The 15,908-nt window shown below is 34.3% G+C and overlaps 4 protein-coding genes across 6 annotated transcripts; 2 read left to right on the top strand and 2 right to left on the bottom strand.

Moving 5' to 3' along the window:
• Nucleotides 1-1,350: 1,350 nt before the first annotated feature.
• LOC123193525 (universal stress protein PHOS32-like) lies at nt 1,351-5,751 on the top strand. Of its 2 annotated transcripts, none has more exons than XM_044606553.1 (2): nt 1,351-2,203; nt 5,438-5,751. In XM_044606553.1, the coding sequence occupies exons 1-2, from the start codon at nt 1,522-1,524 to the stop codon at nt 5,473-5,475; spliced, it is 720 nt and encodes a 239-aa protein (XP_044462488.1). In that variant the 5' UTR covers nt 1,351-1,521; the 3' UTR covers nt 5,476-5,751. The 2 variants fall into 2 exon arrangements, with proteins under 2 accessions (XP_044462488.1, XP_044462489.1); XM_044606554.1 differs by having other exon boundaries at nt 1,356-2,203; nt 5,441-5,751.
• A 1,248-nt stretch (nt 5,752-6,999) lies between these two features.
• On the bottom strand, nt 7,000-8,911 carry LOC123193526 (zinc finger protein CONSTANS-LIKE 9-like). 2 transcript variants are annotated; one of them, XR_006497098.1, is made up of 3 exons: nt 7,840-8,911; nt 7,496-7,708; nt 7,000-7,352 (listed from the first exon to the last, which is right to left on the bottom strand). XR_006497098.1 is itself a non-coding variant. In XM_044606555.1 (2 exons), the coding sequence occupies exon 1, from the start codon at nt 8,380-8,382 to the stop codon at nt 7,840-7,842; it is 543 nt and encodes a 180-aa protein (XP_044462490.1). In that variant the 5' UTR covers nt 8,383-8,911; the 3' UTR covers nt 7,361-7,708. The 2 variants fall into 2 exon arrangements, 1 of the variants encoding a protein (XP_044462490.1); XM_044606555.1 differs by lacking the exon at nt 7,000-7,352 and having other exon boundaries at nt 7,361-7,708.
• A 1,142-nt stretch (nt 8,912-10,053) lies between these two features.
• On the bottom strand, nt 10,054-10,636 carry LOC123193527 (calcium-binding protein KRP1-like). The gene has a single exon (XM_044606556.1). It carries the CDS (start codon nt 10,495-10,497, stop codon nt 10,156-10,158), a length of 342 nt encoding a protein of 113 aa, XP_044462491.1. The 5' UTR covers nt 10,498-10,636; the 3' UTR covers nt 10,054-10,155.
• Nucleotides 10,637-12,105: 1,469 nt separating this feature from the next.
• On the top strand, nt 12,106-15,470 carry LOC123193520 (G-type lectin S-receptor-like serine/threonine-protein kinase At1g11330). Its single transcript, XM_044606547.1, has 7 exons — nt 12,106-13,548; nt 13,683-13,787; nt 13,852-14,042; nt 14,125-14,335; nt 14,419-14,656; nt 14,735-14,885; nt 14,955-15,470. Exons 1-7 carry the CDS (start codon nt 12,270-12,272, stop codon nt 15,261-15,263), a joined length of 2,484 nt encoding a protein of 827 aa, XP_044462482.1. The 5' UTR covers nt 12,106-12,269; the 3' UTR covers nt 15,264-15,470.
• The last annotated feature ends 438 nt before the right edge of the window (nt 15,471-15,908 follow it).

Below are 15,908 nucleotides of genomic sequence, written 5' to 3'. Positions count from 1 at the left end.
GTTAACTTACTTCTTATTTTTGTGGCTTGTTTAAGGGATTTGATACCAATGAACAAGATGATAAGGTTGGAAGTGAGACTCTAGAAAAACTTTGATTTGTTTGTTGAACTAGAATCAAAATCGAATAAATTATTTTTATTTGAATTGAATTTGAATTACTCTTAATATTAATTTGATAAATTTGAATCAAATTATTTTTTATTTAAATTAAATTCAAATAAAAAGATGTTTGAATTAAGTTCAATTCATGCCCAATCCGAATTAAAATGCAATTCATTTTATTTTGAGGCTAGTTGCTTGTAATGCCAGATGGATCATCGAAAACTTTGTGTGCCTCATAATTCAAATTCAGGGGAAAAAGAAATTGTTAAGCATGGAGATGATGTGATTGAATGAGATCTGGCAAGCGTGGATGAACGCTAGAGTTCTTTTTGCTTTAGGCTTTAGCTAACTTTTTAGATTTGTCGACGTCGAGACCCTAGAGCGTTGCTGGCCTAAACTAACCTGACTTTCTTTAGCTATATGGAATACTAGCGTCTTGTCAACCTGGCTAATTAGGCTGTAGCTGTATAGAGATGCCAGAGTCTTGTCGACTTGGGCCAGTTGAACTCTGGTGATTAGGCCGACTTGTTTGTTTTATACTGACCAGATACCAACGTGCTCTTAGATGAGGAGGCCTGAACAAGTCAAGGTACTAGAGCCTGTTCACCTATGCCACTCAAGTCATTTGATATTGACTGTAGAGTAAAAGTGAAAAAAATTAGATAAAGAAAAATTAAAGCAAATAAATTAAATTACACATAATCAAAATAAAATACAAAAAAAGAAAAAACTATCTTCTGGTCAGATACAGCTACTTCAAACGTAGCATATCATTTTGATGTTTTCTTTCTTCGATTTACAAGTATGAATTTTTAAGTTTATTGGTAAGCCAACTCGCGGCCTGATTTTTCTTTCTTCAAGAGTGGCACACTTGGATGATTTGGGTTTACTGGTGGTGCCTTCTGTTTAGAGAGGAAAAATGGCCAACAATTAATTGTGGAGCCCAAATTGGGGCTCATCTAACTAGAATATGTGAAGATTTTGGATTGACGTGTTATAGGAAGTGGAAACGTTCCTAAATCCAAGTTCAAGTTTAGTGGTCTAATTCCTTTCTTGAAGATTAGGAAAACCTTTACAAGCCATTTGAAAGTTTGTAGACACGTTGATGGAGATGCTTTTGAAATTAAATGAGTCATTTAAGGAATAAATTGAGGATGAACATGAAGGCTGGTGAAGTTGAAATGAAGGGTAAAATCGTCATTTAAGTTAAAATGCCTGTTTGATATAAGTAATTCGAAGACAAATGTAGAAATTTCTAGTGGAAGAAAAACCATTAAAAGAAGAATTATAGTTCTGATGTAAAAATTGTCCACAAATGTGCAAAGCTGGAGACTCAAATCAAACGAAATAAAGTTGTTTAGTGAGTGACACTGCTCGCATCTTCAACAACATTCCGTTCCATCTGCTTTTCTCCGATTCATGAAGTCTCCCAAACATTCGCTCGAATTATTCGATCGTCAACCGAAGGCCGTTGTTGTCCAGCCTTCCTCCCCGAGATTCCCGTTATCTTCCACCGCTTCTCACAGAAAAGTCGGAATCGCTGTCGATCTAAGCGACGAGAGCGCTTTTGCTGTCAAGTGGGCCGTACAGAACTATCTACGTCCAGATGACAACGTCATCCTCCTCCACGTGCGTCCCACCAGCGTCCTCTACGGTGCCGATTGGGGCGCGATCGACCTTTCCTTGGAATTGACGGACTCCGAAGAGTCGCAACAGAAGCTGGAAGACGATTTCGACTTGTTCACGAATACCAAAGCTAACGATCTGGCGCAGCCATTAGTGGAGGCGCAAATTCCGTTTAAGATCCACATAGTCAAGGACCATGACATGAAGGAGAGACTGTGTTTGGAGGTGGAGCGGTTAGGGCTGAGTGCAGTGGTCATGGGAAGCAGAGGTTTTGGAGCTACGAAGAAGTGTAGTAAGAGTAGGTTGGGAAGTGTGAGTGACTATTGTGTGCATCACTGTGTTTGTCCGGTGATTGTGGTTAGATTTTCTGATGAGAAAGATGGCGGCAACGGCGTCGGTGATGGAATCAATGAGCTTCATCCAGTTGTGGAAGAGGATGAGCAGGAGTATCATGATGCTTCTGATAAGCACTCAGGTTAGTCTTTTTCTCCCTTCTTATGTATAGTTATTGCTTAATTGCTTCCAATTCTATGTGCTAGTAGTTATAGTTGTATGGTTGTTGAGTTCCATGAAGATCAGCTGCATTTGTCTGATTGACATTATGATTTTTTTCTTTCATTAATTAATTATGAATTATACTATTCTTATACACTAATGTAATTTCCTTTTTTAAATCCAAACTTATATGGTAGAAATCACAATCCTATATTTGTCACAGGGCGTGATTGTGAAAATCTGTTATCATGTTAGTTTGTGTATGATAACACTTAGTAAGAGTAGGATTACTGATTAATTATTGAGTTTTATTTTCTTGTGCTTTGTTTAATGATGGTTTATTCTTCTATTATGATTATGATATAGCAGCTTCTCGGAAAGCTTGACACTACCATTTTTACATTCTTGTAAATATAAACTCTATTATTCGTATCAATGGTTAATAATAGATATGAAATGACATATTGGCTTATCTTTACCATAATTTAAGCATTGCCTACATCTGTAAGTTGTGTTGTTGGTGCTTTTAATTTGATATGTCTATCCCCTGACTACTTTGGGATCAGAAGGGTCTTCTTTTTTATGTTGGACCTCAGTGTTCGTGTCAACGAGTCGTGTTCGTGTCAGTTAGTTTGGGTTTCATGTCAGAAACTTTCAACTCTAATCCAACCCTAATTAGAATCGTGTCGCAATTTTTTAACCCCAACCCACTCTTTAATATTCGAGTTGACCCGATTCGATCCAAGTTGATATGAAATTATCTATTGTTTTCAATTTTCAAAGTGTTTTTATTATTTTAATTTCTGCACTAAATTACCATAACATACTATTAATAAAACACATAATATAAGATTTTGGTCTAAAAATTTATATACTAAGACTTTTAAAACACGTCAATAATTTGACTAACTAAATTAAATTCTTAATACTTAGTATTAAAATAAAATATTTAAATAAAAATAAAAATAATATGAGTAATTATAATTATATAAAGATACAATTATATGTCATTTATAAATATTTCAAATTCTTACTATAAAGATACAATATATAATTATAAGAGTAAGAACTTTAAAAGACGTTCATAATCTTAGTAACCAAATCAAATTTTTACTACTTAATAATAAAATAAAAATATTTAAATAAAAATAAACAATAATAAAAGTAATTATAATTATATAATGATACAATTATATGCAATCTATAAAGATTTCAACTGTTATTGATGTTATCTTTTAACATTTTTATAATTTATCTCTAACAAATTTTATTAAAATAATATGCCTTCAAAATATTCAAGTTAATTCGGATTGTGCCTGTTACTTTCGTATGAACTCTAACATTATTTGATTCAATTTCATGTCGTGTTGGGTTGACCCGAAATAAATTTCGTGTAAAAAAACTCAATCCTAACTTGATATTTTTCGTGTCATGTCGTATCGAGTTAATGGGTCGTGTTAAAAATTGCTAGCTCTATGATCCTCTTTCCCTATAATCTGTTCGGTTTTCCTAAAATGCTTTATCACTGAAAGAGAAAGAAGACGACACCCTTATATGGCATGTTGCTTATAATTATGGTGTATTGGAAGTCTTTTAAGCTGATTCCATGATATATGCCATGTCCCTTTGAATATTTGTATGTACCTGATACACGCAGCTAAATCTTTAATCTGGATTTTTGAAGTATAGTAACAGGGATTGTAGCAAAAGCAGGTTTAGGACATTCTGTCTCTCCTTGATTGCGCTGGGTTTAGTTTCCATCTATGCCTGAGAGGTTTAGAAATTCATACAACTTAACTTTGAAGGTTCAAATAAGGCATCCATGTAATTCCTGGGGCTTGAAGTTTATGATTAGATCTATTGGAACTTAGACATAATGCTCCAATTTTATTCATGTCTGAATTTTTTCATTATGGGGCTGAATAGAAGGATGTCTTTAAGCACTTGTAGGGAGATCATTTCCCTAGAATACAGGATGCTCATAATGTCCTGTGAAACCTTTTTTTTTTTTTTTTCCATTTTGTGATAGACAGAAGAAAAAACATGTTAATCAAAGAAAATATATCATAGCTAGTGTGAACCAGATCTAGTAAAAGAATGGAAAAAGAAAAAAGACAAAAGAAAAAAATATGTAATGAAATGAAACAAGAAAATAAAGCCGCTACAGCTTTTTGATCTTCTGATTCTAATTGCTTCAAGTTTCTTCATCAATAAGCCAGTGGAAGAAAGACTTGCAAGAAAAACAACCAAAAGCTTCAGGCATTCATATCCTATGATCTTCTTCCTCAAACAATCCAAAGTAACATTCTCATCAAAAGAAAGAAGAGAAGGTCACTCATTAAGTTTCTCATCCTTCAAATTTCTAATAATATCTAAAATTCTATCCAACTAAAAATTGCAGAAAATTGGCCTACTTCCAATTGATCTTTCAGCAATCTAGATAAAAGAATCTGCATGGAATGCATGTGCTTGTATGCTGTTGTTCCAAAAGTTTAGTATGATGAATAAATCCTCTTATTTGTTAAAGAATTTATGTAAGCTTGATTGACATCCTTGTAGGAACTCTTGTTGATTCATGGTGTATAGTTATTTGTGAGGAACACTCTTTTGAGTTCGTTATTGAAATGAATTTGATGTGCTATCAGTTTTTTTTTTAGGTGAGCATAGCTGGTGGATATGATATTTCCCTATGTAGTTCTTAAGCATCTTAACCAGATGAAAACTTACAAGTTTGTGTAATTCACTGATACATAGTTGCTGACTTTGAACTAAATGAATATTTGATTTTACTAATTGAGAAGTATTTTCTATGGCCAGTGCTGAATTTTTTATTATAGTCTATTTTGCTTGATGGCATCTTATGTAAGAATTACCATTTGCTTCATATATATATATATTTTTGTTAATAGATAGTTGTTATGTTTTATATGATGTTACCCATTGGCAATGGTTATATTGGAACCCAAAATAATTTGAGAAAAAAACTGTCTTCTATGCCCTAGGTATGTTTTACTCAGCAAATTGTGATAGGGGCCCAGTTTTGAGGTTCAAATCAATATAAAATAAGCTTAGAGCCAGAGTTATTTTCCCCTCTTGCCTTATTGACACCATGCCCACCCTCCTGGTGCACCTATTGTCATATGGCTGTAATGATTATTGACAATCTTAAAGTGAAACTTGAAACTTGATTTTGAGAGAAATCTTTTACATGTAGCAGATATGGAGAAGGCTTCGTTACCAGATGCGAGGTAGGGAATTTTAAGGCATTCAGAGTTGAAGGGTCTCGTTTGTGTGTTAACGGGCCGTGTGAAAGAGTCTGGTGGTACTGGCTACTGTCTTTTACAATTGTGTGGGTGACTTTGATATTTATGATGTTTGGATAATGAACTGTCTTTGGTTTCTTCTCCGTGTTATGTAATTATGTTGTACCCTTTTTGGTCCTCTTACCGGAATTTTCTGTTGGAAACAGTTTCAGTGGTTTGCAACTGTAACATTTAATATATGAGATGAGTATATATTGGAACTGTGCAAACCCAATGTCTTCGTTTGTAATGTTCTTTAAGCAACTGTGTGATGTTTTGAGTCCGATGATGGTTCCTGTTTGAAAATCTCACATTGGCATAACTCCCCAATAGAAAGTTTGAGTTGGAGGGGTGGTTTCGGCTGCATAATATCAGAAGCTGGTTATGTTGTAGCTGAACTTGGATGTAGTAGTGAGCAAGAAGGTACATATTAATCGTTGAATCGATTCATGATGTTTTCAGAAGCGATAAAAAAAAGAAAGAATCATGTGTTCTCCAAGAGTCATTAGGCAAGAAAATTACTTTTAATAACCATATGGTAATCCTGATGATATCTTTTGGATGATGAATAATTGAATAGGATAGCTGATATGGGTGGATGGTGGAATAAGTCTTGCATTGATAAATTTGATTTTCAACTCAATTCATATTAAACTTTCAAAGTGTTTGTCAAAGAGTTTTAATCTATCGTCAAAAGGAGCAATATATTCAAAAGATGTGGGCTAACATGGGTAAGACTCAGCCATCAGCCACGACCACATGAGGTACAGTGTAAATATCATTTAAAATGATTAAATTTGTGTGTTTAAGAAACACCAAGGCTCTAAACACATTGTTAACATTAATTAACTAAATTTGATGTAAAGAAATGTGGAAAACTGAGAGCATCCTTATCCCAAAAATGGGATAATTTTGAGCCTATACTTTTGTTTTGAAGTGAATTATCTTGTAGGTCAGGTATGAAGTCAACCATCTTGATCTTTAACATTATATTCCACAAAAAAGAATGTGTTTGTGGCTGTTATTGCAAGTGACAAAGGCCAATGTTCACAGAAAAGAATTATTCCCTTTGTGGCGGTCATCTCACAAAAATCTACTGTTCCCAACAAATAGAATCCAAAGATGTAATCCCCAAGCTACCAAATCCAAATATCTCCCCATATTTCTCAAAAAGCTTTATCTACAATACATACAACCACACAAAATTTTCCACTATTAAGTAGCTCCACTCTTTCCTCGATTCCTTGGCTCTTTCCTAATCTAACTTTACTTTAATCACTACTTTAACCCATCATCAAATCTTACAATTATAATATTAATCCATGGCTTTTAGTAAGATAATATAAGCCTTTGAAATTGAATGTGATGGTTGGTTAAGATAAAAGTTGTGGTGTGCCTACTCTGATGTAGATTTTTTTTTCCCTTATTAATGCATTGCATTATCTAGTTTTGTCAAAAGTGTGTGGCCAGAAAATCACAACTCCAACTATGAACTCGAGCCATTCAATTATTCTCTGAAAATCAAGAAATGCATGAAATTGACAAAATACACAAGGGAAATCAATGGACTTTCCTACCAAAGGGACTCAAAACCGGAGACAAACAAAACTTGTGGCGCCTGCAGCAACTAACTTTGAATACCGCCAACCAACCTCCTAAAGTTCCATGGTTTTCGGTATCTCTCAAAACTTGTGCTGTTATTATTGATTTTTGATCCAAGGGTCAAGACAGACTGGAGACAGAGAGTGACAGAGCCAATTATATTTATATCCACATTCAGGTCCCACTTTTCCTTGAAAATCTTTAATTTTAATGGTATTCCCTTCTCTGCAACATTTTGTGCATGGCAAAGGATTATGATATTACAAGGGAAATAAGATTGTTTAAGTACAAGTTCAGTAACAATAGAGACAGATAAGCTAACAAACCAGAGTTGCAATGACTGCAATTAGAGAATGTTAATTGGTTACCTTTTCTTATACAGCAATTAGTCAATTAAAATGTCATCAGCAGACTCCTTGAACATTGTGGCTTCGATCTTGAAGGAATTAGCTACCTTCACTATTATCAGTTTTTGCACTTGCTTGTTGTCATCCATGGCCTGAAAGTGATACAAGCTCTACCGGTTCATCTCACGGATATGTGTTCTTATTTTGTTGAGAGGATAAGTAGACTTGATGATCCTGCTTGATGAAATCAATTTTCTTTCATTAATCACAAAAACTCAGGGAGATCAACTAACAAAGAAGAATAAAGAATAGATTTAAGATTAAACAGCATCTACAATGATGTACATATGAATAAAAATGTATACTTATCGATGAAACATTGTAGTCTGACGCATCCGCTTCACAGAGAATGCTAAGTTGGAATCTAATAAGTCCTCATCACCATTAGAGAACTTATTACTTGAACATTCTCCAGTTGTTGAAGAGCTTGAAACTGGGGGTGGTGGAGTTGATGACCGTGGAACAACTTGATTTTCTTCATCATCATCACCCATATCATCATTATCCTCATCCTCATCACCATCCTCATCCACATCTTCATCATCATCATCATCGTTTCCATCAAGATCATCTTCATCATTGTCCCTTATTTCTCCATTATTTCCCTTCTCCATATGGCCACTGTCACCAACACAAACATTGCAAACTGATATAGTTGGACTAAGTTTTGGTCCACAGCCATTCCAGGGAGTTGGAGATTGACAGAGATGACAAAGAAGAGTTCTTGAATGCTTAGCAACTAAAAAATTGGCGCCGTGAACTTTGGTGTCGCAATCCCAACACAAACTAGCTTGATCAGATTCACAGTATATTTTAGCAGGAGACTCACAGAGCTCACACTTCTTCATCTTCAACAAAAAAGAAAAAACAACTCCTTCAACTCAATCCTTAAATCTCTGAATACTTGTCATCTTATGCTACGTCTCAAAATTTTTGCTTTTATCTCTCTCTAGTCCAACTTGTGCAGCTTTTATTGCTCAAGTAAAATACAAAACACATGCCAAAACCAAGTTGCAGTGATTTATATATTTAAAACACTGCCTTGCTTTGTTTACTTTCCCTTCAACCTGGTTTTATGATGTTAGTACCAGATGAGAAACTGACTGTAATTTAACAGAGAAATATCAGGGGTCCAGATTAGTCTGTAAATTGTTTGTGGTGTTGAGTCAGGTGTTGCATATTGGAAATTCAATATCCACTTGGATTTTCCCACGTCCTGTGGGGAATATGCGAACTGGGATGTTGAGCACTGGACCTAATTTGATTCCTTCACTTCTCTGCATCTGATTTGAAGCACACAACAAAAGTTTTAAAAAGAAAGAGATAAGAGTGTTTTATTTTATTATGATTTGGATAATATTTGTGTTGTTTTTGAGTTGTCGTATTTTCAATGACGAGACCTCCTGGACTGAAATTTTCTTTTGGTGGTTGGGATATATGGATTTTTAGAGGCTGATGTGTCTGCAATGGGATGATTTTTAGGTACAATTATTAATTAAGTCAAACTTTGGCCCATACTGAGTTTCAACTTCCTATTATTTTCAGGAGAGTGGATTCCTGGAGGAGGTATTCCAGAGAGGGCAGGCTCCATTTGCAACATTAACTAGCCCATGTTACTTATTATCTAACATTAAATTGCATTTGGTCTACAGGGTTATAATTAACAGACTTTTATTATAACTTTTGATCGGAGCTTTTAATTAACAATCCTTTTTAAAATTTTATTAAATCATAATGTCTCACAACATTAAAGATATTTTATACGACTGTTAACAAACAAAGATTGATTACTCGCGATGTGTGGATAGATGCATTTCTCTAAAATCATGTCATGAAGGGAGTTAAGTTGATATGTCGCTGGTAGTTTTCAATCGAATAGAGACCGACAAAGTATGCTTTCTAGGTAAGTTATAACAAGTTCTAATTCCTACACTATAGATAAAGTAAAATAACCTCGTGTATAAAAAGGGTTTTGACAACCCCAATTAAGCCGCGTGTATCTCATTGGGGAGGAGTGTTTTCACTATCAACAATACGAATATCAAGATGTAATTGTCATTAGGACAAACTCATGACTCCCACATCACATTGAGAATAAGGGTCATTTATCATAATCTAAATTTTTTTTTATATATATTTCTATTAATAGGGTGTGACTACATTCACTCTTAAAATATCAACAGTTTAAAAGAGGTTTTAAAAATTTAAATAACACCCTTCATTTAACTTTATTTACACTAAGTTATAGGTTGGCCCGAAATGAGTCTTCCTTGCCAATTCCACCAATGTCCTTCTTAGTGCCAACTCATTGATTGTAAAAACAAGTACACTTAAAAATAGGCCAATGAATTTAGGCAACAAGATTTCATTTCATTGCAATTTCTTTTTATTTATGAGAAATGTGATGCTGCTTTACTCAAGAACTCAGGATTTTAAGCAATCTGCAGGAGTCAAATTTTCAGAATACTGCAAAAATTAAAAGAAAAACAACAGGAGAAAGAGAGAGATAATAGGGCAGATTGTTGAAGAGAAGAGATTTATAGTACCAAGGACATGCATTAACACATACTAGTAGATTAAGACAGAGAAACAAAAAGAAAAACCTAAAAATAAAGTAAAATCTAAAAGTCATTAACAAGAGCTTCTAAAATTAATTTTCTGCAACCCTTCATCAAATCAGGACTCAGCCTGAACATGAGAGTGCAAAACTCCATCTCAGTCAAAGCTCCATCTCCATCAACATCGCCTTCTTTCAACATACACTTCACTTCATCATCATTCATGTCCTGCAAGCCAAGCAACGACGACTTCTTCTTCAAGCTCTCAAAAGTTATCACCCCCTTCTCTTCATCCATCAACAACCGAAACCCATTATAAAGCTCCTGCATGAACCCCTCAGCTCCCAATTTCTCCACCATGGCCGGAAAATAATCCTCGAAAACAACCCCATTTGCAGACGCCATAAGTAATTAACGTAAAAACAATAAAAGTAGGTTGATTTGAATCAATTATGAAGCTGAAGATGGGCGGGCGTATTTATAATATGACAGAGAGGAATGGTGCTAATTGACAACGAAGGTACAGGTAAGATAGATTTTTGTGAAGAAGTTAGCAGGCTTTTTTCAGCGTATAATTCGTGGGGATTTCGTCTTCTGAAATTGTTCTCCTTCCTCGAAGTTGCATGGGAAGCTGCCACTTTTATTTGGTCATGCCAACCATTTTCCTATCATACATTTTAACTTTTGCCAATTACGAATATTTTCTTGAACAACACCAAACAGCTTTTTGGATTATTGTAGAGCAGATTCTTCTAACTTCGGAATAAAATTATCCAAGTTTATGTTTTATGTTTTAAATTTGTTCAATTTTAACACTCTTTGCATACCGTAATTCATGTGTACATAATGACAGATTCAAAAATAAAACAAAAGTGACAACCCCAAATTAATAAAAGTTGGATAAAAAGTGTCAATATCATATTTAATGCAAAACTAATTTATTAGTTTGAGTTTACAGCAACAATTTTTAATTAGAATTTGATTTTAGATAAAAAATATTATTTATTAAAGATGAAAATTTGTTTTTAATTCAAACTTTAGGTGGAAAAATGTAATTATCAAATATAAATATAAAAATAAAGCACCACAACTCAGGAAGTCTGAATAAGAATAGTATTATGAGTATATATAATATGTATAATTTTATGAATAAATAATAATATATTATTATATAATTAAATAATTTTAAATTAAAAATAAAATAATACCTAATTATATAATAACATATTATTATTTATATATAAAATTATATATGTTATTTATACATATAATTTAATTGAAACAATCCAAGAAAAAAAAAAAAAAAGCTGCACCCAAAGAGTTTCCTTGGTACCTTTGCTTTTGTTTAACTTGTTTTATGTGTTATGACCACTCTCTTTCCAGGAAAGTTCCTAATCATCTCGTCGCATAGTCAAGGTCAGTTTTGAAATTTGACCTTGTCTAACATCACCTCATTAATAGAAATACCCTTCTGTCATCTTGTTCGTAGGTTTCATTTCCATGGTTGATTAACACGGCGTTTGACATTTTACTCTGTAGATAGATGGGCAAATGGCAAATCAACATTTGGGAACCAATTATCAGCAGACCGAAATCAAGAAATAGGAAGTCAAGGAATCAGTTTATTCCCATTTAGCAATATTATATGTACTTATTTTGGATAGATAAATAAGTATATATTTATATATATTATCATATAATTAAGTATTATTTTATTCTTAATTTAAAATTATCTAATTATGTGATGATATATATAAGTATGTATTTATTTATATATTCAAAGTTTAATTATATGATAACACATATAAATATATATCTATTTGTGTACTCAAAATATGTATACATAGTTTTATTGCATTCCTTTTATCCCTCAGCTTTGATGCATGTTCACTTGGGCCCCCCTTTCTATAAGACTAAATCACTGATGTCGGCGCTACTGGCCTACATTCTTAACAGCCATTTTTGAATTATACATTTCGTCAATATGTTAAATTTACGTTTACATTTTGATAAGACAAAAGCCTTCGTACCCACAATTGCAGGATAAGGTTATATGCCTCAAACCTCAGGATTGAAGAGAAATATCCCCCTCAGGCAGTGCCCCTGTCATAAGCCAACAAGCGTTAGTTCCAGTATTAAGTTTATTCTATCAAGAAGAAGCAAATAATTAACTGGTTATGGAATTTACCAGTAAATCGATTTCAGTAGCCGTTATTCTAGTGCTATCTTGTTTTCATTCAGATTTTGGCACAGCCATAGACACAATCACAGCTTCTCATCCTATCAGAGATCCTGAAACAATCATCTCTGCTGGTAACAACTTCAAATTGGGATTTTTTAGCCCTCCAAATTCAACAAAGCGCTATTTAGGAATTTGGTACAATCTCAAAACTGAAATTATCGTATGGGTAGCAAACAGAGATAATCCACTCAATGATTCATCCGGGGTTTTTACCATATCTGATGATGGTAATCTTGCTGTATTGAATGGCCAGAAAGAGGTTCTTTGGTCATCAAATCTTCAAACTTCGGTTGCTAATGCAAGTGCTCAGCTTTTAGATTCTGGAAATCTTGTGTTGAATAAAAGCAATAATGGAGAAAAAATATGGGAGACTTTCCGAGAACCTTCCGACAAGCTATTGACGAATATGAAACTTACTGTTAATGTACAAACAGGTGAGAAAGTGCAGATGATATCATGGAAGAGTCCTTCTGATCCATCCAACGGAAGCTTCTCATGTGGCCTCCATATTTCAAACATTCCCGAAATCTTCATTTGGAATGAAACTAGACCCTATTGGCGGACAGGTCCATGGAATGGTCGAATCTTTACTGGAATTGAGGGCATGAATTCTGTTTATCTTAGTGGGTTTAAACTTGAACCAGACGACCAAAAAGGAATTTATTATTTCAGTTTCTCGTTTCCAAGCAATCCTTTATCATACTACGTCTTGAATTCAGAAGGAAAATTAGTTGAAGCAATTAAGGTTGATGGGAAGGATGATTGGATTTTTACTTCTATTTTCCCGAAAACTGAGTGTGATGTTTATAACAAGTGTGGGGCAAATGGAATTTGTAACTACAAGGAAAAGCCAATTTGCAGTTGTTTGAAAGGATTTGAGCCGAAGAATAAAGAGGAATGGAACAGGGGTATCTGGACTAGTGGATGTGTCAGAAGGAAACTATTGCAGTGTGAAAGGATAAACAAAACTGGTGAAGTGGGAAAAGCAGATGGGTTTTTGAAGATGCCAACGATGAAGGTGCCTGGCTTCGCAGAATTGTCATCTGCTTTAGAAAATGAATGCAGAGATGGGTGCTTGAATAATTGCTCTTGCATAGCTTATGCTTATGATGTTGCCATCCATTGTATGACATGGACGGAAAACTTAACCGACATTCAGAAATTCACCAGGGATGGGATCAATCTTTACATTCGTTTAGCACATTCGGAACTTGGTATGTTGAATGCTCTCTGATTAATTTACTGGTACAAATTTTCTGCTTTTGTTGTTACTATGTTAGAAGAAAAAGAAGAAACTTCTGCGCCCAATTTTGTGCTGGGCAAATTTACTTTTTGTTCTCATTTGCAGATCAGAAAGACTTGACAGTAATTATTTTGGTACCACCGCTAGTAGGAATCGTTACAATTGCAATATGTACATTTTTCTCATGGAGGTGGATGGCGAAGCGAAAAGGTAATTTATATGCTGAAATATGTTAGCTTTATAGTCGGTGTCTCACTCTGTGATTTAATATCAGCAATGAAGGGAAAGAAGAAGATGCTACAAGTTGAAAAAGGGGAAAGATATCTAAAAGAGTCTTCTGAAAACATAGACCAAGCTGATTTCCAGGACCTGCCAATGTTCAATTTTGAGGAGCTAATGAATGCAACAAGTAATTTCGACTTAACCAATAAACTTGGGCAGGGTGGTTTTGGTACAGTATACAGGGTAATTCTTGTTTGCTCAGTAAGACTTTGTTGCTGCATTTCTGTTTAATTTTTACACAATTATAGATTTGTTTGTGTTTTAGGGGAAGTTGAAAGATGGAGTGGAAATAGCAGTGAAACGGCTTTCAAACGCATCTGGACAAGGACTTCAAGAGTTTATGAATGAGGTGGTGGTGATTTCCAAACTCCAACATAGAAATCTTGTTAGGCTACTCGGATGCTGCATTGAAAGAGAAGAAAAGATGCTGATTTATGAATACATGCCAAACAAAAGTTTGGATTCTTTTCTCTTTGGTTAGTTTATCATAATACTCTTCCTTTTATCTTAAAATACTTAAATGGTTTGTTGTAACATCTTTGGGCTACAAATCATGTAGATCCTCTCAAACAAAAACTTCTTGATTGGAGAAAACGTTTCATCATCATTGAAGGAATAAGCCGAGGCCTCGTTTATCTTCACAGAGACTCTCGATTGCGAATCATACATAGAGATCTAAAAGCAAGCAACATCTTGTTGGATAAAGAGTTGAACCCAAAAATTTCAGATTTTGGTATGGCAAGAATTTTCGGAGGCAACCAAGATCAAGCCAACACTTTAAGGGTTGTTGGGACATAGTAAGTAGGAACTCTTTTGTCTAAATTTTTCAACCTGGTTACAAAATCATATTAACATCGGAATGTTGAAATGTACAGTGGTTACATGTCCCCGGAATATGCAATGCAAGGGCAATTCTCCGAGAAATCTGATGTCTTTAGTTTTGGAGTATTGTTATTAGAGATGATTAGGGGCAGAAAAAACACAGGTTTTTACCAGGAAGAGTATTCTTTGACTCTTCTAGGCTATGTAAGTCCCCTAAACTATCTCCCTTTGTAATTTCTGACAATGGCATCTAATTAAGTATTACATTTTCAGGCATGGAAACTGTGGAATGAAAACAACATTGTCAATTTTATTGATCCAGTGATATCTGGTCCATGCTATGAATTGGAGATCATAAGATGCATTCATGTGGGATTGTTGTGTGTACAGGAGTTTGTGAAGGATAGGCCAAACATGTCAACTGTTTTATCCATGCTTAGTAGTGAAATAGTTGATCTTCCCCCTCCGAAGCAGCCAGCTTTCACAGTAAGGCAGAATGCCTCTGATTCTGAGTCGGGTCGACAGAGCCAGAAGAATTGTTCAGTCAACAATGTTACTGTGACTGTTATCCAAGGCCGATAGAGACCAATTTTCTTAAGAGTAACAAGTTCATGAGAAGCTGAAATCTCAAAACCTTTTAGTTGCTTTATGATTTTTGAGGTATCGTGTTGGTATCTAGACATTAATTTTGAGATGATTTAACGTAATAGAGTTACATATTTTACCAAAAGAATTATGTAGACTTGTACATTGACTTGAAAATCTGAACTTCAATTGAATTCCAAAATACTCCGGCGTGCCAAAAAAACTTGCAATATTTTCTAATAGATATTTTGGCTTAATTTATTGGTGTTTTATCTACTTGAAACAACTAATGTAAGCTGAGAATGACCTTTCATTCGTCAAGAATTTGAAATGATTCAAAATTGGACTTCAAACATATAAAAGAAAGAGAGAAAATCAAAGGCAAGGAAAAGAGAGAAAGAGTGAAAACTAGAAGAGGGACTGGATTGTACATCGATAAGTGTATTCTACAAAGGTTACGATTTAGGGTCTGGGAAAGAGGCTAATGCATTCGACTCCTTTGTTTTTGGCTAATTTAATTACAATTTTTTTAATTGATAGACTTTAGTGACTAAATGTACCTTAAATGTAAAGTGGAAGGGGGACTTTAAGAGCAATAAGATGATCAGAGGCTTAGAAAATGAAAAGAAAGTTTTGATAATG

The sequence above is a fragment of the Mangifera indica genome, chromosome 12 (genome assembly GCF_011075055.1).
Source record: "Mangifera indica cultivar Alphonso chromosome 12, CATAS_Mindica_2.1, whole genome shotgun sequence".
NCBI lineage: Eukaryota > Viridiplantae > Streptophyta > Magnoliopsida > Sapindales > Anacardiaceae > Mangifera > Mangifera indica.
The sequence above is the reverse complement of the archived record's forward strand: the minus strand, read 5'-3'. Positions and strand labels throughout refer to the sequence as shown.